This window comes from Emydura macquarii, unplaced genomic scaffold (assembly GCF_026122565.2).
Source record: "Emydura macquarii macquarii isolate MOO-44397 ecotype Brisbane River unplaced genomic scaffold, CSIRO-AGI_Emac_v2 contig_2636, whole genome shotgun sequence".
NCBI classification, from domain to species: domain Eukaryota; kingdom Metazoa; phylum Chordata; order Testudines; family Chelidae; genus Emydura; species Emydura macquarii.
In genome coordinates this window covers 44,649,266-44,674,264 of record NW_027132773.1, presented here as the reverse complement: position 1 = coordinate 44,674,264, position 24,999 = coordinate 44,649,266, and the positions used below count along the sequence as shown (strand labels likewise).

General features: G+C 38.3%; 1 protein-coding gene across 1 annotated transcript in view; it reads left to right on the top strand.

The window, feature by feature from the left end:
• The window catches only part of SEMA3A (semaphorin 3A), a 197,073-nt gene that overhangs the window by 128,500 nt on the left and 43,574 nt on the right, over positions 1-24,999 (top strand). Inside the window, exon 7 of the mRNA XM_067564004.1 lies at positions 23,958-24,100. Within this exon, the coding sequence (XP_067420105.1) occupies positions 23,958-24,100 (143 nt within the window). The remainder of the gene's footprint in view (positions 1-23,957; positions 24,101-24,999) is intronic.

Sequence of the window (24,999 nt, the reverse complement as noted above, 5' to 3'; positions counted from 1 at the left end):
TATTCTTGAACTAGCACAAAACTGAGGACAACAGTTTCAACCTTGCAGAGAATATATCTGAGTTTGGGATTTAATTACAGTCTTTAAACTGTATTGCTGTATGGCAAGGTTCTATAGAATTTACTAAGGTGGGAAATTGTTCTCAAAACCCCATATATTTTATTGGAGAATGATCCTGTGTAATTTACTAGAGTTAGATCCTGCTATAGAATCCTAAAGATTGGTTTAAGAATTCTATTAAAGAATTATTATTCCCTATTAAAGATTGTAAGACTTTTCCATTACATTTTCATTGATGATGTCCTGCCATTGAATTCTCTGTGACCACTAGAAAAGTCCAAAAATAATCATTTGGGACTGAAACTATACAGACATACTGATCCTTCGGTCTTTCTTTTTTGATTTTTTCTTTTTAAGTGTACAGTAATTTAAAATAAATATATTGGGTTCAGATTTATTTAAAATGAATACATTTCCAATTAAATATGCCAGCGTTGAAGGTTGAGATGTGCTCTCTATACTCAGATCTCTATATACACTGCCAGTCCAAGCTTTCCCATTCCTTCCCACTACTCTCTTCTGGAAATTTTGTCCCCAGCTGAGACTTCCAATAAGGGTATCAGCCAAGTGCCAGTTTCTTATGTTGTGGGCAGCTCTCTATTAGAGTCACCCCAAGACCACAACTTTGTTCAAAATAGACCACTAAAGAGATACATTCAGTGATAATGGTTTTGTCATTACACACATGGCCCTGATTCTAACTGCTGAACTGCAGCTGAAAGGCTCCCTATCCCTTGTGCCAACCAGTCACTTGCAGTGGTTTGGAAACATCTGAAATGAACGACTGAAAGGTAATATTTTGAACATGCATGTCAGAGTGTGAGATCCTGGCTCCATCTCCTATGTGCTGCTTTCTCAGTACAAAGGGGACAGAGGGATGTCTTAGTAGGGCAGCTGGGGATTTCCCTGATGTAGTGGGAGTTCTCCGGTGATCTAAAAACAGCATATGCAGCTCTATATTATCCACTCCCATCCCATGGCATAGGGGAAATTCCTGGATGGGCTAGAGGCATAGCTGGAAGTGGGGGCGGAGGGGGAGAGAGGAGGAGGGAAGTTGCAGTGCAGTGTGCTAAAGCAAATGCTAAGCAACACAGAAGCAATGTACTAAAGCCAGTGTTTGGGCAGAGGATAAGGGGAGTGGAAAGATGGCTTAGAGCCAATTTTCCCCTCACCCTTCATGGTTCTGACCTGAATACAGAAGATCCAGCCTTACATCTTTAAAGTTGAAAAATGGATAGTCCATAAATGTGTATTTTAAGAAAAAATATTCGGAGTTAGGCTACAGAAGGTTTGAAAGGAAATTAAGCTACAAAAGGTACATCGAAGGAGCATTATATATCTGTTTTTCACACAGAAAAGAAAGGCAACTCAAGCCTGATATGCCCTCCTCATAACAGTTTGAGTTAAAGACAGAATGTCAGGCTGGATTTCCAGTCTTAACTTGGAATTTCCTTGCTTTCTGTGGGTTTAAACAATCCCCATGATGTTATTTTAGAATCCTTTCTGTTGTTTAATAATTAAAGTGGGATAGTAACTGTGCATTGTCCCCTGGAGACATTGTCCTTGATAATCTTTACTTTACGGTTACATAAACAGCTGAGTATTATAGAAGCTGAGTGAGTGTTCGATAAAAAAGAAAATGCCTTCTTAAATTTCACAGGCTCTGAGACAGGAAACATGGACTTGATCCGCTTATGACATTTGGGCAGTACTTTATAGCCATCATTGTACACAGTGTCCCTTTATGACAGATTACAAGACACCCCAGCGCTGGGGATGTGTAAATATCTTTGCATATTAGCATATCTCACTCTGTAGTGTGATGTATGGAATCAGAAAGACAAGATTCCAAATGTTTTCAGGTATTTACTTTTCTGAAAAGGTCACATGAAATGTGTGAAGACATTTAGAAGTGAACTATTTTTGCTTTACAACTTCTACTGAGGCATGAATGTGCTAATTTTCTACTGTATGCAACTCTATAATTCTCTGGTTAGTCACACTAACTCATCTCTCCCTCCACATACACACCATTTCTCTGTACCCCTCCCACTTCTACATACCTCCTTTACACTGAATGTACTTGAATGCTTTTCCTGCCTCCCACTTTCATACAAACTTCCCACGTACTCCCTAGCCTAGTTTAGATGAGGTAATGTGCCTCGTAGCAACAAATGGTGCAGCTGAATTGGTACTGAAAATGGTTTAATTGCAAGTGCAGGCAGAACCAAACCATGTTCAGCATTACTTCACAAACTGGGGTTGTGTTACTTGGGACAAGTCTGATACATTTATTATCTACATATAACTAGGCTTGGAAAGAGACTTCTATTGGTAAATGTCAGTGAATGTTGATTTCACTGCACACACGCAAGCCAATGAAAAAATATTTGCATCAATAATAATCAAAATTTACAGATAGGTGAAGTAAGAAAAATACTGCTTCAGTACTTGTTAGAGTTTGATTTAAGGATATTTACTTTGTATATTTTGACATGTGATGCCAACAATTTGTGTTTTAATGGTTATAAAGTTTTTACTTTTTGAACATCAACATCATCTAGCATTAAATAATTATTGTCTGAGCCTTCCTATTGTCTGACGCTCCATAATTTCCCATGACTGGGAAAAAAATAAATTGATAAAATTCTAAAAAAAAATGCTTATAAATATTGATATTATCTGTCAAAATCCTTTTAAAAAAAAACAAACCCAAATTCTGCCAAGCCTAGATATCACCAGCTCTGCTTAAGCCAAGAGTAGGTTTTATTCCAAGGACATCTTGTACTTGAAGCCTGCACATCTGCTGCTTGAGATGAAGGACTAAGTCCATTAGCTGACAAATTCCACATGTGACAAATTCCACATATGACAGATGTTAGTCATGTCACTTAATGCACTTTTGGAAGGTGCTCAGATACCATGGTGATGAGGGTAGGATAGGAACCTGAACAGACTAGAATCCCAATAGAATTTTCAGATTTTTCTTTTTTATCTCTAGCTTCAAATGTTAGCTGACAAATTCCACATGTGACAAATCCATGTGTGACAGATCTTAGTCATGTCACTTAATGCACTACTGGAAGGTGCTTAGATACTATGGTGATGATGGCAGGATAAGAACCTGAATAGACTAGAATCCGAACAGGATTTTCAGATTTTTCTCTTTCATCTCTAACTCTAAATGTGAGATGTTGAAAGTGATTTTAAATTGTTTTTCTTGCTTTCCAACAGCTCCCTAAACTGTATACACCTGTCTTCTATCACAGGCCTTTTCTGTGCTCATTCCCTTCCCAGAGGAAAAGAGTGTTACAGCTATTTTACTGACATTAAAACCTAATTATTGGAGCAAATGCAGAATTATATGAAGCACAAAAATCCTCTTCTTTACTGCTGTTGTTACTTGATGTTTATACAGCTACTGATTTAAGGGAATGTGGCAAAGGGAGCTTTAGGTCTGGATGAACTTTAATTAGAGTTTCTTAGTTTATCTGACCCAGTTCACTCATCCCATCTGGGTACTGAGGGTATTTTAAATGAAATACAAGAGCCATTCCAGCTGGGAACTGTGGATCAATAGCAATTAGAAAATGTGCAATTGCTTTAAAGTTCTTCCTTTTGCAGAAGATATATCCACATGAAGGGGAAAAGCACTCTTAAAGTTTCCTCCACCAGAAAAATTGCTCTCTTACATCAAATGTCTGAATGAAATTCTTTAAATCTTTTCAGCAACTGGACCCTATTTTTTCATTCCAATACTTACAAATACAGCACTGGGTCTTTTTCTTTCGTAAGGATTTTTATCCACTAAGTGAGATCCTCACCATCGTTCTGGCCCTTTTATGCTGGATAAAATGGCCAGAATAGCATAAAAATGTTTGACAAACTCTAGGTCTGTGGTGTGTTTTTGTTTTTTGAGGGGGGGAGGAAGAGGGATTCCTGTTGCAGGCACTGTGAAACATAGCCATAAGGCTACCTTCTGAGGACCCCTCACAAGCTCTGGCATAGCAGGTATGCTGAGGGCAGGAGGGGCATGTCAAGGGTAGGGGCACAGCATGCACTGCTGCAGAGATTCTGGTCCTCGCTATGGCCCATAGGCAACACGTGGAGGCTGCTGTAATTTAGACAGGCCCGCAGGACATCCTTTACCCCTTTGATGAAAGTTTTGTGCTATGCCTCTTAAAGACACCATCTTTAGCTCTAAGACATGGGTAAGGGTTTATGTGTTTATGAGTTGTTGGTTTCTTAGTTATGACATTATTGATTTCAAAGGAAGTACTTGTAGTATAACGTGGAATAATGTTCTGTTTCTCAGAAGGAAGGGTAGCCAGATCATGGACTATCTTTGTATAACTGAAGTACTGGTAGCTGTTAACAACAGTCTCTATGCTACTCCCTGTACATTCATTTCAATTATTTTTTTTGAAAGAGTATCTTATCAATACAGTGTGTGTGTATATATATATAAAATGTCATAAAGGCCACCCACATACACTAGTGCATAGCCTTGCCAAAATCTCCTCCCCACTAGAGTGAATTACATTGTATAACATCGACTTCAAGTAAAAACGACACTCCTTCCAGCAGGACAGGTGGCATGTTAACACTCCCAGACTATAGCTTTCCATCTGTCTCTGGAACAGACTTCTCTTTAAATAATACAATAAGGGATTTTTACAAAGAATGGAATCACTCTCTGAAAAGAAACATGGGTTTAAATGGCAGGCTGTTCCTGTCTGTGCAGGCTGGCTTCGTGAACCCAAGAGGTAGTTCAAAAGGTATACAGGCCATTGATGTCCATAAGATTAATCTTTTTCTCCCGTAATGATATTATGTTAAGACTAGGTTGGCTAACCATGATCTTGGAGATGGTAACATAAGTTCCTTGAAAAACATTCTTAGTTATGGCCATTTAGAATCATAGAAAATTAGGGTTGGAAAGGACCTGAGGAGGTCATCTAGCCCAATCCCCTGCTCCAAGCAGGGTCAACCCCAACTAAATCATTCCAGCCATTCATCCCTGGCTGGAATGATTTAGTTGGGGTTGGCCCTGCTTAGAGCTTAAAGCTGCTTAGAGGCTGGGGCTTAAAAACTTCTAAGGATGGAGATTCCATCACCTCCTTAAGTAACTCATTCCAGTCCTTCACCACCATCATAGTGAAAAAGATTTTCCTAATATCCATCATAGCCCTCCCCCACAGCAACTTGAGACCAATGCTCCTTGTTCCGTCATCTGCCACCACTGAGAACAACCTAGTTCCATCCTCCTTCGAGCCCGGATTCAGGTAGTTGAAGGCTGCTATCAAATCTCTCCTCACTGTTCTCTTCTGCAAACTAAATAAGCCCTGGTCCCTCAGCTTCTCCTCACAAGTCTTGTGCTCCGGCTCCCTAATCATTTTTGTTGCCCTCTGCTGGACTCTCTCCAATTTGTCAACATCCTTTCTATAATGGGGGACCAAACTGGACATAGTACTCCAGATGTGGCCTTACCAGTGTTGAGTAGAGGGGAATAATCACTTCCCTCGATCTGCTGGCAATGCTCATACTAAGGCAGCCCAATATGCTGTTAGCCTTCTTGGCAATGGCACTCTTGACAACAGCAATCTTTGAACTACTCTTGCTCGGGTTGAGTGCTACCACACTCCACAAGTAGTCCCTTTGATTTGAGGATGAATAGAAACAAATGCAAATGCTATTATGGGCTTGTCTACACAGACATAGAGCTAGTAACACACCAACGTGTGACTCTACAGTGCACAAGCCTGCCATGCAGTAACTGGCTACAGTAGACTAAAGAACCATAGTGGGCTGTGACATACTGCTCCTATGGCACTTTTAGTGCATTGTAACAGGGTCCACATGGCCAGTTAGTGCATGGCAAGCTAGTGCACAATAGATCTACACCCTGGCTTGCTACACAGTAAGTCTCTGTGTAGACAAGCCCGAATGGGTATCAGATTCTGGCCCCGTACTTGGAGAGTTTTACAATTGCTGTTAACAGAAGTGACTGACTAGTAATTTCAAGAAAAAAATAGGAACAAATACATTTCCAGTGAATCCCATGGCAAAACTATAATTGACTTCCATGGGAACAGGATCGGGTCTCTCTCATTCCCCTCCACTTTGAATATGACAAACATCTGAATTTGCTTTTTTTTTTTTTCTTCCCCCTTTCCTTGTTTTTTCCCCTTTTCTCTAGCCATCAGTTTAATTTCTGTTGACCTCGTCAATACCAATTTCCTCTTCTCAGGCCACCATGTTCAGAGCTTGGTGGGCATTCAGTAGAGATTTGCTGTTGACTGGGTAATTTGAGTTCATTTGTGTGGTGAAAAATTGGGGAGTGACGAGAATTATCCAGAAAACTGGATGCCATGACAATGCATGTCACCATGGTGTGACCAGCTCTGCTGACATAGCTCCAAAAAGCTCTCCCTCTGTGAAAATAGGGCCTGTTTGCAAATTAATTAGTTTCTGGCAGTGGCTTGATTGTTGACCCAAAGTTTGTAGAGTGGAAAAACAATCAGATTAGTGTGTTCAATATAAAGGCGCAGTGCGGCACTTGAGTATGGTTTGCCAAACTGTTGAGGCCGTGAATGGAGTGAAACAAATTCTTTTTTGAGAAGCCAAATCAAAGGTTAAGTGTGATGTGAGTAGGCACACTGGCTGTGGGGGGATGGAGAATTAGAGGGTTTCAGGCTCACAAAGCTGGATGGTACTAAGCAAGTTTCATTGAATTTAATGACATTCAGAGCATTAGACACAAAGTCATTGGGTGTGTTTTAATCTTGGTTAGAGGGAGAAATAGGTTGGCTGTTTTATTAGAATTTTTTCTAATAGGAATTTTTTTCTAATTAGTCATAGGAAACACTGGTAACTGTGGCTATGGGGGATATTAGAGATTGGCCCAAAACCTTACCATTGGATTCAAATACTCCCAAACTTTGTGGAAATTTAGATCTGGATGAACACTTTGTGAAGGGCCCCTTATCTCTATAATGTGCAATCCAAACCTTAGATTCAACCCTGAAGTTTGGGCAAGTTTGTATCTGGATCCAAATGTGATAGATCAGATCCTTCTCTTAAACAGTATTGAAAATATCTCATAGCAAATACATTAGAAGATACAGAGATTAAATAGTTAATCTAGCTAACAGAAAGACAACAGGCCTATGTTTCTACTGTTGCTGAAAGATTTTATGGACCGGATCCTTAGCTGGGGTTAATCAGCATAGCCACATTGAAATCAGGGTAGCTGTACTGGTTTACACTAGCTGAGGAGCTCAGGCCCATATCACTAATGATATACTTTACTATAAATACATTATCAATGTGATTAATTTGGTTAATAGAAAAAAATCAATAGCTGGTGTTCTCAAATATGAATCTTCACTTTAGCTACCTATTATGGGCTTCATATTATTTCTGTTTCCCGATTATATGCCTGTTGAATTTCCTTATAATCTTTTATTTAGGTCAAACAACCTCTAGGCAAACCTTCTTTTAGCTTTGTTAAGTAAGTGCAGAATAAAAAAACCCCCACAAAAACACAGCTAAATGAGAGTGGTACCACATGGCATTTTATATGGTCTTGAGCCAGTGTCCTGGACCATTTTATATGGGAGCCCAATGGACCTCGATCTGAATTGTCATTAGCCTTTGGAAAGTTTGCTTCGTGATCCACACTTTGTGGCTGTCTTCCTGTATCCAATGGACCAAACCAAAACCCCACATGAGAACACTGCTAAACTTTGAACTGCTTGCACAAAAAAACTATGCACCATTACATGCAATTACCACAAATGAATGCTCATATCAGGTATTTGATCAGGCAAAAAGCCATAATTGCCCATTTGCATGCACTAACATCAGCTCCAGATTGGTGTTTGCACTGCAGCAATTATGCATACAAAGTAAACCATTTCATTTGAGTTAAACAATACCTAGTGCATACATTAAAATCCCAATTAGCCTTAGACATAGCTGAATTGTCCTGTATACTCAAGATCTTCCTCCCTCTCCATGTCTCTATCACTCCCCCTTTCTCTGTTCATGAATTTCCAAAAATTCAAGTCTGAATGGTTAACAGGCTAAGTAATTGCTTTTATTCTTTGGTTTATTTAACATAAATATACAAATTTTAATAAATGATAGATCCTCACACTAATGATAGACATCACAGTTGCACAGTTATAGAACCCCAGCACGAATGTGTGTGGCAAATCAGTGACTGCAGATTTATTTGTGCCCTCTGGGACCTGCACTGCCTTTTCAGCTTAGCATGCAATATGATTTAAATTACAGCTTGTACAGAGCTGTGCCTTGGGATTACACTGCATGTTTCCAACTGTTTATAGTTCAGTGAGCTTTAACCTCTGCGATTCTCAAAATTAAATAATGTCATGGCTGATATCAAACTGATGGCTGGTATTAGATTGCTTAAACACTCTTTTGTATTAAAAGCCTATTTTTACAATGCAGTAGAAATATCTACGTGTTTATATCATAGAAAATATGTTTAACTAATTTTAAGAGCTTGATTTAAAAGCCACAATAGCAAGGAATTGTGAAGGAAATACTAAGCTCCAATATTAAAAGCCTGCTCCTGCTCCCATTGAAGTTAATAGATGTATCACTATTGACTTCAGTGGAGTAGGATTGGGCCCCAGCTCATCACATTGTGTCTAAGTATTGCAAGCACAAAAAGTACCTAAGATCAAGAAATAGTACAGTGTGGGGCTTTTTGTTTTGTATGTTTGTTTGTTTCCTTATTTACACACAACAAACAGTCAATTAATCCCTTGTAGAATGTTGTAGTTTAGTTATTTTTAAATACTAAACTGTATCAGAGATTATATATCAGAGATTATATACTGTAAATCTTTCAGTACCATAGCTGCATTTCATCTAAATACTTGAGGGAGAATAATTAAAAAGAATCCAATGAGAATTTGAACATTCAGTCTGTTGTGATACCTTGTTCCTCAACAGATCTCCATCTGTATTCAGTATTGTTGCTGTCCATTTTAGTGACAAAAATAAGATTTTAATGATTTTCATTCCTATATCTCTTCAAAGCCAGCACAGTCAACAGAGATCCTCTTCTATTCCTTCTTAAACATCTTCAAATGATTTTTTTCCAAAGTGCCAATATGCAACACCTATACCTGAAGTTACAAACCCTGAAGGCAAGAGGGTTGTGTAAGTGTCATCAAGGGCCTAATTTGGCCTGCAGACCCTTTGTCCTTGTAAATGATGCACCAGTGGAGAAAAGACAGCTTGACTCTCACTCAGATCCTAGGTTGAGTTTGCAGCTCTGGAATATAGGAAAAAAACCTTTTTCCTTGTACGCTTGGTGAGCACATTTGACCGGAAGTCACTGAGTCAATAATAATGGAACCCCACAACATTTTTTTCACAAAAATCACAGTTGCCAGATACCATGGGGAATGCAGAGTAAAATAACTTAGCTGTGTCGCCAATGTGATGCCTGAGTCCTGTATCCATCCTGCTTTGCTTCAGAATTCCTATCTCCATCAATGCTGCAACAAGCAGCTTTTTAAATTATCCAGGCCAGGCTTACAGTTATGGACACACATTAACTTCTTTCATTGTTTGTTACTATATTATGACAAACCTCAAGCACATACTCCATGATAATCAGTAGCCGATGGACGGTAGTTTTTTTTCCTTAGCTGCTGAGTGAAGCTTGGATATACAATCTCATAGTGGATTATTCAGAGGAGATGGAAGGAATGCAGTTGTCCATATAAACATTATGTTCAGAGAAAAATATTCTTCTACAGTGTATTTGCATCCAGTATTCCTTAGCTATGTGTATAGAAAAAAAACCCTTAGCACACTATGGAGTAAAATCTGAGTACCTTTTCCAGACCTGCAGAAGAGCTCTGTGTAGCTCAAAAGCTTGTCTCTTTCACCATCCGGAGTTCGTCCAAGAAAAATTATTACCTCACCCACCTTGTCTCTCTAAAATCTTGTGATATGTTATTTAATAACATAGCTGTTTTTTCAGTTAAATAAAAATCCAAAGTTGCAGGCCTTTATGTTATAGTTTTTGTGCTTCTGAATCCTAGACCAAAACACTTTAATGTAATAGAAATTATGTTTTAACTGATTTGTTCTCAGATCTTGCATGCTAAGTAACAAGCCCCCGGGAATATGGACTTACACCACCATTAAAACTAGCAGAATATAATGTGTATAAGGATATAGGTCCAGATCCTAAACTGGTGTAAGTCAGCATAAGTCCATATACTTCAGTGGAGCTATGTCAGTTTACATTAGTTCAGGGACAGGCCCATAGACTAGATACGTAACGCATTTGTACAACTATATATTGGAATAGATCTTAATGTATAGATTTGTATATATACCCAGAGAGACAGTGTTGTTATACACTATATAATGAATCTATCACATAATTACAGTTTTATGGTACAGTTTAAGAAGCATCAAGATATAATGGATTCATATGCTGACAACTGCTAGTCAGTAAAGAAAAACAATTAATGTATAATGAATTGTGATACTGTATAGTTCAATAACCACAATATCACAGAAAAGCTGGTAATGAAATTGCTTTTAGGAAACTTTCCTGCAAAAGCTATATTTCCAGTGATATAACTCAGTCATTTTATCTGTTTTTACGTGCATGCAGTATATTGCATATCAGTATCTGAAAGGTTATTGAGGGTTTGAAAAGTATGGACAATCCACAAAAATTGAACTGTCAACTTTATCCAAACCTAATTTGGAGTCCCAGTCCACTCCCATTTCACTGTCAGTGTAGCAGAATGGACTGCAGTTGCCTGGTCTCTTCCTATACCATGAATGATCCCACTCTCTGGTCGCATGACAGTCATTTTGCAGTGGTAGCATGACATTCATTTTGCACATAGGAAGTTGAGGTACAACAAAGTGTTAGAGGGGGAATTGTTTGTTTTAGGAGAGTGTCTTAGACTGTAAGCTCTTTGGGGAAGGGACCATATTTTTGTTCTGTATTGTACAGCACTTAGCACAATGGTGTCCTGAGCCATGATTGGGTCTCCTAAGTGTTGCCACAAAACAGATGATAAATATAATAATATAAAAATTTCCTTTTCCCTTTTCTTTTAAAAGAGACAGGTTTGTATGCCTTTTTATTAGATTAGAGGCAACCACTCTGAGATACAGGGAAAGTGCTTTTCATAAACATAAACATATAAATAAATGTTGCACTTCCTGTCAGTAGTTTTGTAAAGTTTTGGTTCAGATAAACAGGAAGAAAGCCATGGCTTGGACTGAAATTGACTTTTCTTCTAAACCAGCAAATCAGTGGTAGCTTTCTGCCAACACTGAAATCAGAGAATATAGTCCATACTGTGGAAGTGAATATATATGAATGCTGGTGCTTCCGGGTTACTAAATTATCTTTGAGTAAAATCCATGTCCCATTGTAATTAATGGCAAAACTCCCATTGATTCCAATGGGATCAGAATTTGGGTCTTTGTGAATGTGTACGTGTTTGTGAGCAGTGAATTGCTAATGCAAAGAAAAAATATAGGGCAGTTCAAGCGAAGCTACTAAAACTGTAGAACCTTCAAGGAAGCTGTAGCAAAGTAACTGGGGAATAGTGGGCACTGGAATTACTAGAGACATTTACTGGAGCTAACATGCATTGTGAATATTTAAAGGACATTATTTTGATGGGTTGGGCGAGTGGAAGTTTCCCATAAAAGTTTTAAGCAAGAAAGCAAAATCCTGGGAATAAAAGACATGAAAGAAAGATTTGATTGTATAGACTACAAGACAGGATTCAGTAAAAACTTTAAAAGATAACTGTAAAAAAGAGGAGTTGTGGGGTAGGCAGATACAGTGTGTCGTGAAGCTGGCAAATACATGTTTTTTAAAATGGGTTTAAATGGTTGAAATTAGATCTACAATCATGAAGAAAAGAAAGAGGCACCAAATACTAGAAGTATAGCCAGGCAAGTGTTTAAAATGATGCTTACAGTTTTGCTTTAGAAGCCAAAAAAATTGTTTAGTAAAACCTTTGTGAGAATTATATATTATTTCCTTATGGGAACAGTTTGTCTTGATATTTTAAAATGTATTTTCAATTACTGAACAGTAAGGCAGATGAACTCTAAAGATAAAGCTTGATGACAAATGACCCTTGATCACTACGGATCTTTCATAATTTGTTTGATAACCTGTCATCTGTATTCTGTCCAGCATTCAAAATAGACATCACAAGAAAAAATAAAGAATAAAAGGAAGGGAGTCTGATCCCTTTTGCCAGAATGATGCTTTATTTGTTTGTTTATGATATTTAGATACTACAGAAAAGTGTCCATTAGAAATAGAAAGTAATCACTATTTTGTTCTTACATATAATTTAGTAAAATACAATGTTTCTGTATCGTCCAAAAGCCAAAATTTAAAAGTAGTTTTCGTTGGCAATGTCTGTTTCCTGAATGATACTACAGCAGGTATCAGCACTGCAAAGGCAAAATTCTCTTCACTCATCTGCATTGCAGGTTTCAGTTGTATATGCTGTCCTATTTCTGTGCACAGAACTCCCATTGAGGTTAATGAGCATTCTGAACATGGAATGAGAATAGACTATGCAACAGAGATCTGCACTTGTATATAGGAATTGGTATTATTGATACCCAACCCTATGCCATACAATATGAACAGCTCAGTTCTGTTTTTGACATAATTACTAGAATACTATTTGTGGAAAGCTTCTCCTGAGAGACTGTTTCACGGCTTGATGCATCTTACTATGAGAATACTTTTCCTGAGTTTTCAGGTTTTGTTTTTTTTTTTAATTTCATACCCCAACCCTTTGTCACAGACTAAATAATTCTTCTCTCTTGGGTGTTCAAACTCCTCAAGTATTCATACATGCTTTTAGGTACCCCACCATAGCCATTTAAAAATAACATTAAAATACAGGTGACCCTACCTTTCTGACAATGATTTTAGACTATTCCCAGAAGCCTTTTATGGTCAGGAGTTACAGTAATTATGCTTCAAAGATATCTGAACCTCTGTATTCAGGTACAGAAGATTTCTGAACCTCTGTATTCAGGTACAGAAGTAGATGTTTTGTGTGACTACAGTGAGCATGATTTGACCGTTAAAATATAACAAGTATATCTAATCCACCTTTATTGACAGGGAGGGGGACTAGATAACCTAGTTGGTCTTTTCATCTCTAGTGAATCCATGGTTCTAGTCACAGCTTATTTATCCCTTCTCCCCCCACTTTTTTTGTATCAGCAGTGTTAATATATCACATCAGTGATAAGCCTGTAAATTATTTATGTTGAGCTATAACTCCTCGTAATTCTTTTTTGTGTTGATGGATGCTAAATTAAGTTGGAATTACATATTATGTCCACGTGACTATAAAATGAGGTCGTCATAATTGATGTTATCACACTGAATATCGAAAGTACTAATGAGGATTTTTGTCTCCACCTCCCAAGTGTTTTTGAAATGCCTTACTGGATTTTTCATTATTTCACTAAATTGAGAGATTAGTTAAAAACAATCATTCACCCAGTGCTTATTTCAGTCTTCAGTCTCATCATTTATTAAGCTTGCCTTAATGGATTTTGTGTCAAGTTGTTCTACACTAGCTGTAAAAGTTAATTATAATAACAAAACCATTTTACATAGTCTGACAAAATGACCTCACCTTTGTGGCTACGTCAAAAGGACTTGACAAAGAAATTAAATTATTGTTCAATGATTAGACAGGTCAGGGAATCTCTACCAGACTGTTTGTCTGCTGGATTGCTGCTTTGAAACTGGATGGATTTGGTGATCATCATCTGATGAGCATTCCCTAAGAAATGAGTTGAGACTGAGACCCCAGAGGCTTGAGGACCATATTGTCCCTTATGCAGGGAAAATAACAGGCGACAGGAAACAACATGAGTGGAAGATTTATCCTGCTAGTGAGGAGTTTGTGTTCCCTGTAAAATTGGCTAGGGATCCTACATGCCTAGATCTCAGAAGATATGTGGAGTCTGAGATCATCGTTGCAGAGACCACTTGCCTCTCAGCTCTCAGCTTCATAGAATCAAAGAAACGTAGGAGTGGAAGGGACCCCGATGGGTCGTCTAATCCCTTGCACTGAGGCAGTCATAGGTATTATCTAGACCATCCCTGATAAGTATTTATCTAACCTTTCTTAAAAACCTCCAGTCACGGAGATTCTACAGCCTCCTTAGGTAACCCATGTCCTCCATCAGCCATGCTGTCAATGTCTGATCTGCGTTATTTCCACCATACGTGGGCAACAAACTATAGAATAATATTGATGTTCTATGGAGGACATCAGTCTTCTGGGTGGTAGGCTTTCAGGAATAACTGGATAACCTTAAAATTAACACAGTGGTGATAGAAATATAGCACCTCCAGATACAGGCAGCCACAGAAAAGAGGTGTTAATGACATCTCATCTAAATTTTGGTGGTGTTCTTTAAAGAGATAATAATCACCTCTTTCAGATAAAATAGGCTGGATAGATCAGAAGGTCTGTTTTGTGAGAAATCTAATTTACTTTGTGAATTATGCTATAATTTGACTGAATTTTTGTATTCACTTTTCTTCACCATATAATTAGTCATTATAGAGAATCAAAATTATTGTTGTCTCTTTAAGAACAAAGGCCTCAGAAAGTGATAATTATTTAACAGCTCAACGTTTTTTTCTTTCCCCTTCCCATGCAGCCTATAATATTACTTGTTAGAACTCTTGAGACTAAGAACTGAATTATGGCTCAAAAGTGGGAGGGAAAAGAAGGGTTCCACCCTACTGACAGTGCCTGGAGATTGTGGGTATGTCTACACTGCAATCATAGGGTGTGATTGCAGCTCATGTAGACATACCTGAGCTAGGTTTCATCTAGCTAACTCAGGTACCAGAGCAATGATGCTGTAGCGGTGCACATTTCAGTGTGAGATGTACAAGGCTGCCCAGAGTCCTGGTAGTTATTCATGGGGCTACCCTGTGGTGATGTGCATATTGCCACAGCTTCACTACTCCAGAACCTGAGCTAGCTAGGTTAAAACTAGCTCAGGTATGTCTACACAAGCTGCAGTCCTACTACATGATTGCAATGCAGACATGCCATTAGGCTTAGGGCCTGATTCTCATTTACCCTAAGGCCCCTTTACAGCATTCTGCCACTATAAAGGGGCCTTACAATAACTGTGAATTAAATGTACGCTCTCTTTAATGCCCCTTTACACTGCCAGAGCGGTGTCAATGAGAACCAGACCCAGGGTACCTCTACAGGTGCTGTGGGGGAGCGTGATGAGAGATGGCCCTTGTTATCCCTTTAAAGTTTGTATCAAGCACTCCCCACAGTGCAGCATAACCTACTTTCTTTTTTGCATTTGAGTGAGTGATGTTGCCCTGTAGTGCATGAGCAACAGAGAGGATGCTACAAGATAAAGCAGCTCTCTTTAATTCAATAGTAGAAGCCTATTATGGTAGTAGTTTCTGAAGCTGATGGGCTAGAGTTCTCATCGAGTATCTCTAAGTGTGATTGTCTCTATTATCTATAGAACATGAGTTAGTTACACTGTCTTAGCACTGGGTGAACCAGCCTGGCCAAATAAAAACCAAGCCTAACTCTCTGTCCACTCCATAAAACTATACCTGTAGTTACTGGGTTTTTTTAAACATTTCTTTTCTTCGTTTTTAATTTTCTGATTTCCTATGGTGAATGCTATTCTTGGACTACAAATGGTACTGTTCATCTAATCTGAACTGTTGTTGAGCCATCTCTCTGCTAAACGGTGACAACCCCCTTGGGGGTTTCAGTCTGTATGAGTTTCACAAACCTAAACCAATGGATTTTGTCCACAAAGCTGGAGCCCACAAAATCCCTTCAGGTTCACTTGGAATTTTGGGTTTGTGTAAATAGAGAAGGAGAAATATTGCTCTCTCCCTTCTTAACCGGAGAACAGTTATAATCAGGAAACAAACTAAAGTACGCAGGAGTAAAGATGTGATTATATAACCCACAACAGTCAGTTTAGACCCTGAGGTATATATATGTTTTTATTTGGGGAGAAGTCTGTGTCAGTTATCAGAATCATGCATTGGGTTTTTTGTCCATGTCTAAACTATAAATCTAAAGAGCTTGAATAAAGAAAACAGCTTTATTTTAATGTTCCTCACAATAAGAATTACTTTTAGGTGATAATAATAACTACAACATTGCAAATCCTTGTCCAGTATGATTTGATTTCTATCACCAATTCTGTGACAGTAATTCTGAGGTCTGAACAGAAGCTGGATGTAGAAGAGCATTGTGAGTTCATTTGCATCTTCTGCTAGGTTTTTTCCTTCTTCCTGTGTTATCTTCCTGCAATGGAATGATGTAAAAGGTGGTATCTTAATAGAATGTATAGCATGTTTCATCCTTAAGTATCCCAAAGTATTTTGCTTCACTCACCAGCAAAATGCAGACACTTCTACAGTGAAACAGTATGGCTGTTTAACAGCGGAGAGCAACATTACACAAGCTTTAGTCCAAAAAATGAAAAGTACACACTATCCTGTATTCTACTTTGGCTATGACACTAAGCCCAGTATCACTAATCTTTGAACAAATATGAGGAGATCTCTAATGACCACATGTCATCAGACCCTAGTTTAACTTCATATCCAACACAAACTACCTCTAAAACCATAATCGCCTAATACCATTCTGGAGTACTGATTTACTAATGACTCAGAGAAAAAGTGCCACCTATCAAATCATAAATAGCATTACCCTGCGAGCTCTTGATTTTTTCCCAGGAGCTGGACTCCCATTAAAGCATGAACGATCAAAACCAGTTCTGCTTATCTTACAAGAGCAGCTAATATCACAGCCAGATAGGGTATGAATACAGAAATAATTTGTATGCCTCACAGGTGCTTTTACTAATGCCCAAGGGGGAAACAGACAGGTATGGTATTAAATAATAAATTAAAATATGCCTTCTAGTGACTAAAACTTAATTTTAGCTAATTATGATCTTTGCTTAAGCAGTTTTCTTACTTATCACAAATTCCCAGCATACCTAGCCTGCCAGACTGGGGATCCAACTTTCACAGGCTCGGAGAGTGGTGTACACTATGTCCCCTCAGTGATGGATAACTAAAAGATCTTTTTGGTCCCCTTTTACTACCCAAAGTCCATTGTCTCTGCCTCAAGAGCCAGGAAGGCTTTCTGAGGTGCAGATTCTGCCCCCGGTGTGATTGTAAAACTGTTATCTCTCCTGCTTGTTTAGCTTGATGGCTCTGTTTACCTTATATGTAAATGTACTTTCATTGTCTTCTGCCTGTAAGAAAGCTGGTCAGAAATGTAAATTCCTTTGTCTAGAGCAGGCTGGCTTTCTGCACTGTCTCCCAGAAACATTTAAAGAATATATTTTCAGCACCACATCTATAACTCTTTGTACACAACCTGTACTTACATCACACAATGATTTTCAGGACTGTGTCACCAGTTTACATATGATACCTCAGATGACACCTTTGAGATACATATTATGACAACAGTGCATTGGGGCACTGAATGTGTCAGGCCTGAGTAACAGGATGGGGATCGCTTTGCCAGTTGACACTGACGGGCTCTCAGGGTCACAAAGAGATTAACCTGTAAGTGAGGATCAGGCCCAAAATTTGACTGACTCATTGGCAAAAGAAGGTGTTTGACAGGTGATTAATTAAGTGATATTAGGAGGTTTGTAAAATATGGTAAAACATGTGAGAACATAAGACAAGTTAGCTCTCTTGTCATCATGTATTAAAAGCTTTGTCCCCTAGTGACCTTACAGAAAGAAGTGAAGACTTGGAGCTTTCCTGTGCAAATTTGTGAGTGGGGCTATCATTCTTTCTCTGTGAAGGCAATAGAGCTAGCTATGATTTTTAAGTTCAGATTTTCAGAGGACAGTTCCTGCTTTTCTGTATATGCTGGATCTCTATAGACGGGCACTGTGTGCAGTTATGAAGTCTGAGTAGCTGTCTATTTTTATTATTGTTAAATTTTTAATTTAAGATTCCCCAGTCTCATTACCTCTCCACAGGGATCTAGTCATCCTCCAGTAATTTTCATTAAATTATAGCAACTGCAACTTTACTGAGCGTAAAATTTCCCTACAGTTTCCTCGAATTTCCTAGCTGTGAACTGGGGAAATTTGTCATTCTGACTACAAATTTACTGTAAGAGATGCATCTGATTCTACCTCCTTACAGAATGCCTCCTGTGAGAATTGCCCTTTTTCTTCTTTGAAATGATGAAGGGATGACCCCTAACTTCTATTTGCTCAGCTTAGTTAGTGCATCTTGACAACTAAAGATAATTTTGGTGCCGTGTCCTTTATGTATCATCATTAAAATGCTAATATGATTCATTCGGGAATCCAATCTGCTTTCTTTTATTGTTTTTGCTGCTGTTATTTTGTTACTATTGCTAAAGAATAATGCTTGTGAGGGAGCAAATGAAGATTGATTTTTCTTAGCTTTATCTGCACCTGAAGTGCTGAGACAAGCAAAACATGTTTCCATTACTTAACTAAGCAAACAATGGCATATAAATCATAAAGGCAGCTAGACCAAGGTGTATTTTTCATAAAGTGGTAGATTTCTCAAGAAGGACAGTTTAATGGGCTGCTGCCAATGAAATTACTAAAGAACTGGTAATCCCAGAGGGCCGTATGAAAACTGGAGCTTGCAGAAAATGTCAGTGGAGATATTAGAAGTAGCCCAATGTCAAGAGACTTGAGAAAAGGAGATTGAAAAAAGGTGCAGTGCATTTCTTAATTATTTGCTTCTTGACACTGATCATTTTAAATCAACGTTTCTATTTTTAACCTGCTCACATTGGCTATGAGATCAGAGAAATGTTTCTGCCATTAATGTTTATCCTGTTTATATTGTGGTTTCATTCTCCCTTTGATCATGCTTAAATATGCTTCTGACATATTCTTTTGATGTTTGTTGATTTTTAAAAACACGTTTTGACATTGATTGCTTGATTTTTTTAACATAAGGAATCCTTGTAAACTGTTTAAACTCAAAGTGTTTCTGAAATCCTTTTCACTAAAGGTGTTTTCTGGGCCTGGAACATGAAAAAAATATGATACACAGGGTGTTGTGACTGCTCATATTAAAAGAACCATGTATTTCTTAATAGTTGTAGACATATTTTGGGAGCATATAGATCACGGTAATTTGTATATGGTGATCTGAGGTAGTCATATCCATCAATAATAGCCTGTACAGCACTATGATTTAATTTACAATGGATACTACTGCTTTCAACCCCCACTTCCACTTCCCATTCAACAAAAGTTCTTTTAGCTCCTTCCGGCATAGTCTCTCTTCTATATGTCATGGACTTCCTTAGGTGTCTCTTCAAAACATATGAAGTAGGTCAATATTGCCTGATATATTTTAAACTTTCTTTGGGGAGCTCTTGATAATAAGATAAATTACTGAAATAGCTATAATTTTACAGCATGATGCCAGATCCCTAGTCTCAACAGCTCAATGGGTATGCTGGGAAACATACTTTCTTCTGCTGTATGAATGCCTAGTAGGAAAAGAGGATTTTAAGAAGTGCCTCACTTTTAGGCATTATGTCCACTCCTTTCCTGAAAGAAGAGAAAGACAGAATTGGAACCTACGGTTGCAGAGAGCATTAAGTTCAGTACTGGTGACCATCTGGCTGGATCACCATAGCTGAAAAGGACTGGGTTTGGGCAAAATCAGGCCCCCAAGGATGGTCGGGCCATCAGACATGAATCAAGACATTCATCAAAAACTAAGGAAAAGCTAATGCAAAGTTGCTGAAGCTCCTTAGGTCAGGTCAAGCGTGTGTAGCTGCTACTCGTATCATATAACCCCATACAATATGCCACAGGTTGTGTGCTCAGCGACTAAACTGGGAATCCCACGAGGGCTATGTCAGATATGCATTGGAATGAAAAACATATCCACAACTGAGTAACTCCAGCTGGTGCCATTGCCTTGCCTAGTTGAGCAAAGATGAGGGGAGAAAACCCTGAAATAACCCTCTGTGGAGAAAGCTCTGCCCTCCAGCTTCTCCTGCAGCTGTGCAGGCTTCTAAACGTCTTAGTCTTCCAGGCCTTTGATGCCAGTTAGTACCACCAAGCGGGAGGCTTTGATCCTAAGGCCAGCCTCTGCCTCCTTATCTTTTTTTCTGCCTAAGTATATGCACCAAAGCTTGGGTATGATGGTCACCCTCTTCAAACTTGCGTATTGGAATGTGAGGACAATATGCACTGCTGTGTCAAAGGATCTAGAGGATGTTACTTATCCGAGGAAGACTGCCATCTTTGACAGAGAGCTGGAGAAGTTTGGCATTGACCTGCTCAGAAACTAGACTAATTGACAGGTTCTCTTTGCAGGATGTAATACAGCTTCTTTTGGCATGGAAAAAGCAAATAAGACCACTGTGAAGACAGGTTGGGTTTTGCAGTCAAAAATTCATTGCCATCTCTGGTCAAATGTCCCATTGCAACATCAAAATGTATCGTATTAGTAAGAATATTACCATAGGTGGGTTTACCAACACCATTATTACATATGCTCCAACACTTTCCTTCACCTCTGTAGAGAAGGACTTGTTCTATCAGCAACTCAACTGTGTCATCAGCAAGTTACCACCGGGAAAGCAATTCTACTGAGATACTTCAATGCTAAAGTCAGCTCAGATCATGAGATGTGGCTGCTAAATACTGGCCACCATGGAGTGGGAAAAATTAACAATGGTCAAAGACTACTGGAGCTCTTCACCCATCAAGAACTGTGTATTACGAACACAGCTAGAGGATGCTCTCCATACTTTCTGTTTTCACAATGCCGATTATGACACAGACCACGTGCTTGTGTCCCTACAAAATAAGGCTTTCATTAAGGAAATTCTTTCATACCAAACAGAACGGTTGCCCATGCATTAACATCAGTAACACAAAAGACCAAAGAAGGTGTCTACAATTTAGTACAAATCTTCGGGGAGCTATGTCATCGATTGCACCTCCCCTTAATGCTGGTGCAGCATAGACGGCATTCTCAATGTCCATACAGCTGAAATATTAGCTTTTAGTGAACAGACTATAAAAATTGGTTTGCAGCATACTCTGAAGAAATATTTCCAGTTATTGAAGCAAAATGCACATTTCCACCACTACATGCAGCCCTCCCCTGAAACCCTCAGAGTGTCCAAGACTGGCCAATCATACTGGCTTGATCTATGTGAGAAGATAGACATGTCCTTTGAGAATGGAGATCTAAGAGATATGTTTAATGCAATTAAGAAAGCAATAGATCCTTCATCTAAGAAGACTGCCCCACTCAAATATTTTAATGGAGACATCATTATAGAAAAAAGCAAACAAATGCAACACTGGTTGGAACACTATCACAAACTCTTTTCATGTGAAACCACTGTTTCTGAAGGAGTGCCAAATGTGATTCTCAGGCTCTGGAGTATCAAAGAGTTTAGTATAGAACCATCTATAGATGAACCTGAAAAAATAATCCCCTTCCTAACATTCAAAAAGCCTGAAGGAAGAGATGGAATTTTAGCTGAAGTACTGAAGCAAAAAGAACAGATTGTGCTTTAAAATCTGCACAATGTCTTGCTTGCCTGTTGGAGATAAGGGGGTAGGGGTACCACAAGACACACATGATGCAAACTTTATAACACTTATAAAAACTAGGACTGCGTGATTTTAACAACTAAAACGGAATCCTCCTCCTGAATGTTGCTGACAAGGCATTTACATGGGCCATTTTTAAAAGACTTCAAGTTCCTGCAGAATGTGCAAATCCAGAGAGTCAGTGTGGCTTCTGTGCCAATAGATCTACTATCAACGTGATCTTCACACTAAGGCAATTGCAAGAAAAGTGTCAAAGACAAGGATGACCTCTATATATGGCCTTCATAAATCTTACAAAAGCTTTTGACCTGGTTAACAGAAAGGACCTTTTTCAATTGCTGGAGAGAATTAGTTGCCTCCCAATCCTCCTCAGCCTGATTCAATCCTTCCATAATGACATGAAGGGTAAAGTCCAGTATGATCATGATCAATCTGACAGTCTTGAAATCCATTGTGGTGTTGAACAGAGATGTGCTTTGGCACCAACACTTTTCGGTATATTCTTCTCTTTGCTGCATCATCATGCTTTCTCATCTAGCACCAACGGCATACATCTCCATAAATGAGCAGATGGAAACTCTTCAACATTGCATATCTACATGCAAAAAGCAAAGTCAAACATCTGCTGATATCAGAAGTTTTATTAGTTGATGATGCAGTGCTCATCCCATATAATGTATACATTTAACTAGCATATCAGATAAGGAGCATCCTTAATAAATAAAGTAGTAGATTTAATAAGCCAGATCCTCAGTTGATGAAAATCAGCATAGCACATTCTGGCTCATTATCTCCATAACTATGTGGTGATCTATAGTAAGATGACACTTTACTTTTGACAGTAAAACAGCTAATAATTTGACACAGGAACAGGACTCTTTGAGTAGTTAAATATAGTTCACAAGTATCCCAGCAAAACAACAGTTTGGTAATTCCGTTTGATTTACCTCCTTTCCCCTGAATATGGTCATAGAGGCCGACTGAAATACTGGAATGAAAATACAATACTGGGCCAGATTTTCCACTGGTGTAAACTGGCACAGCCCCATTGAAGTCAATGGAGCTATGCTGATTTACACCGAGTATATGTCCTAATATTTTTGCCCACTGTTTTCTACTTGGTTTATCAATCTCTCTTGAGGCTTTATATATCTACAATATCACTGTCTAGATATAGAGATATGTGTTGAAGAGGAATTTGTAATCTAAATAATGATGTCAATAGAGTTGGTCAGAAAATGGTATTTCCCATGAAACTTTTCTTAAAAATGAAAAACTCATTTTTAAAAACTTTTCCATAAAAATGGTTTTGTTTTTCCATCAAAAAATGGTTTTCAAAATATTGTTTTTGGTTTTTTTAGTAGTTGAAAAAAAATGGAAAATTTCAAACAAAATGGTCATTTTTTATCAAAAAAGTTTCATAGAATAATTTTTAACCTGATCTTGAGTGTTCTGTCTATAGTTCCAATTACTACAGAAGCTGAGTGCATTCCAATCTTTAGTGTATTTATCCTCACAACACTTTAATATTTTATACATGGGGGACTGAGACACAAAGAGGGTAAGTGACTTGACTAAGATCCCAGAGGAAGCATATGGCAGATCAGTAATATGAACACAGGTCTTCCAACACTCAGCCTAACATCCCAACCATTGGACAAACTGTTTTATTCCTTTAGTGTAGGTTTTCTGTGCAGTTTTCATTTCTACTTGATGTTTCTGCCATATAGAAAGCCAAAATAAACAAGGAAATTAGAACTAGGCAAGACTGAATGTGAAAGGAACTCTCAGCATCCATACATGGAATTAGGAAGCTATGCTATAATGTCACACTACAATCAATAGAGCAATTTTGTGTGTGTTATATTACTCCATATGCTTTCCTGAATCACTAAAGAGCATAAATCACAAGCACTGCTATGTACTGGATAAATAAACTGTAGATGTGTGCTGGTGTGCAGTGTTGGGAATATGCTGTGTGTTTTGTCCTAGTAGTAGTTTCAAAGAGCAGATACACATTGTGATAGGGATTTTCTTTGGTGGGAGCACGAGGAAGAAAAGTTGAAAAATTGCTTATTTGATGAAAGGGTTGGTTCATGTGTGGGAGTCAGAATGGGAGAATCTTTTAATGTAAATGAGGCAACAGATTTAACTGGCTGTGTGTAACATGTACACTGGCATTTTCTTCTCAGATCCTAGGTTTGTTAGTGCCCACCTAATACCAGAGAGTGACAACCCAGAAGATGACAAAATCTATTTCTTCTTCCGTGAAAATGCAATTGATGGAGAGCACTCTGGAAAAGCCACCCATGCCAGAATAGGGCAGATCTGTAAGGTAATATGGTGACTTAATTTGATGAGAATGAATACCTTCAGTTAAAGCTATAAAAGTGATATTAGCAACTACTCATTCCGGCCTATACCTGAGTCTATGTTAACATTGGCAAGGTAGTGATGCTGAGGTCTTTCAGAGTGACCAATAATCAAGGGAAAACATAAAATGTACAATATTCAGTTCTGTTTTGTTTGGAGTAACACCCCAAATTTACAATGCATTTTCCAAAATTATCAGAACCATCTGAGTTTTCAAAATGTGGCTGAGAGAAATAGAGTCTCATGCAAGAAATACAGTCCTTCCTGCTTCCAGGTGGACCAGATGTACTGTAGAAATTTTCTTTCTTAAGTTATTTTGACACATCACAGTTCCCATTCTGGTTAGAACTCCTAAAGGCATACTAACATGAAAATAATTGTTTAGGCTGAGTTTTATTAATGAACAAAGTGTCAGAAGTATCAAATTGGTTCATCCATCCCAACAAATATCCAAATATTTTTCTGAGGGACCTTAAGAAAATATCTATGAATTAAGTGATTGCGATAAATTTTGATAGCTTTGGTAAATATACTGTTTAAAGTAGAATTTCAAATTATTCCTGTAGGCAGGACTCCAAGACACTGTCTCTTAAAAACTAGATAGCAACTTGCGAAAGTATAGCCCCACCCATATGCAGACCTTAATCTGCTCCCACTCCCAGCACTGCTATTATGGCATCTGATTCTCCCACCCTACCACTTTTTTATACTTTGATCTTATACGGCTTGTGTGGCTACTTTGTTGATATTCAGTAAAGAATAATGAGCTGTTTCTACTTTATTAAATCTTGGCAACATGTAAGCTTGCACAGAAGCAAAATATTCTGTCAGTTTGCCCAATGCTTGCTTGCTTGCTTTCTA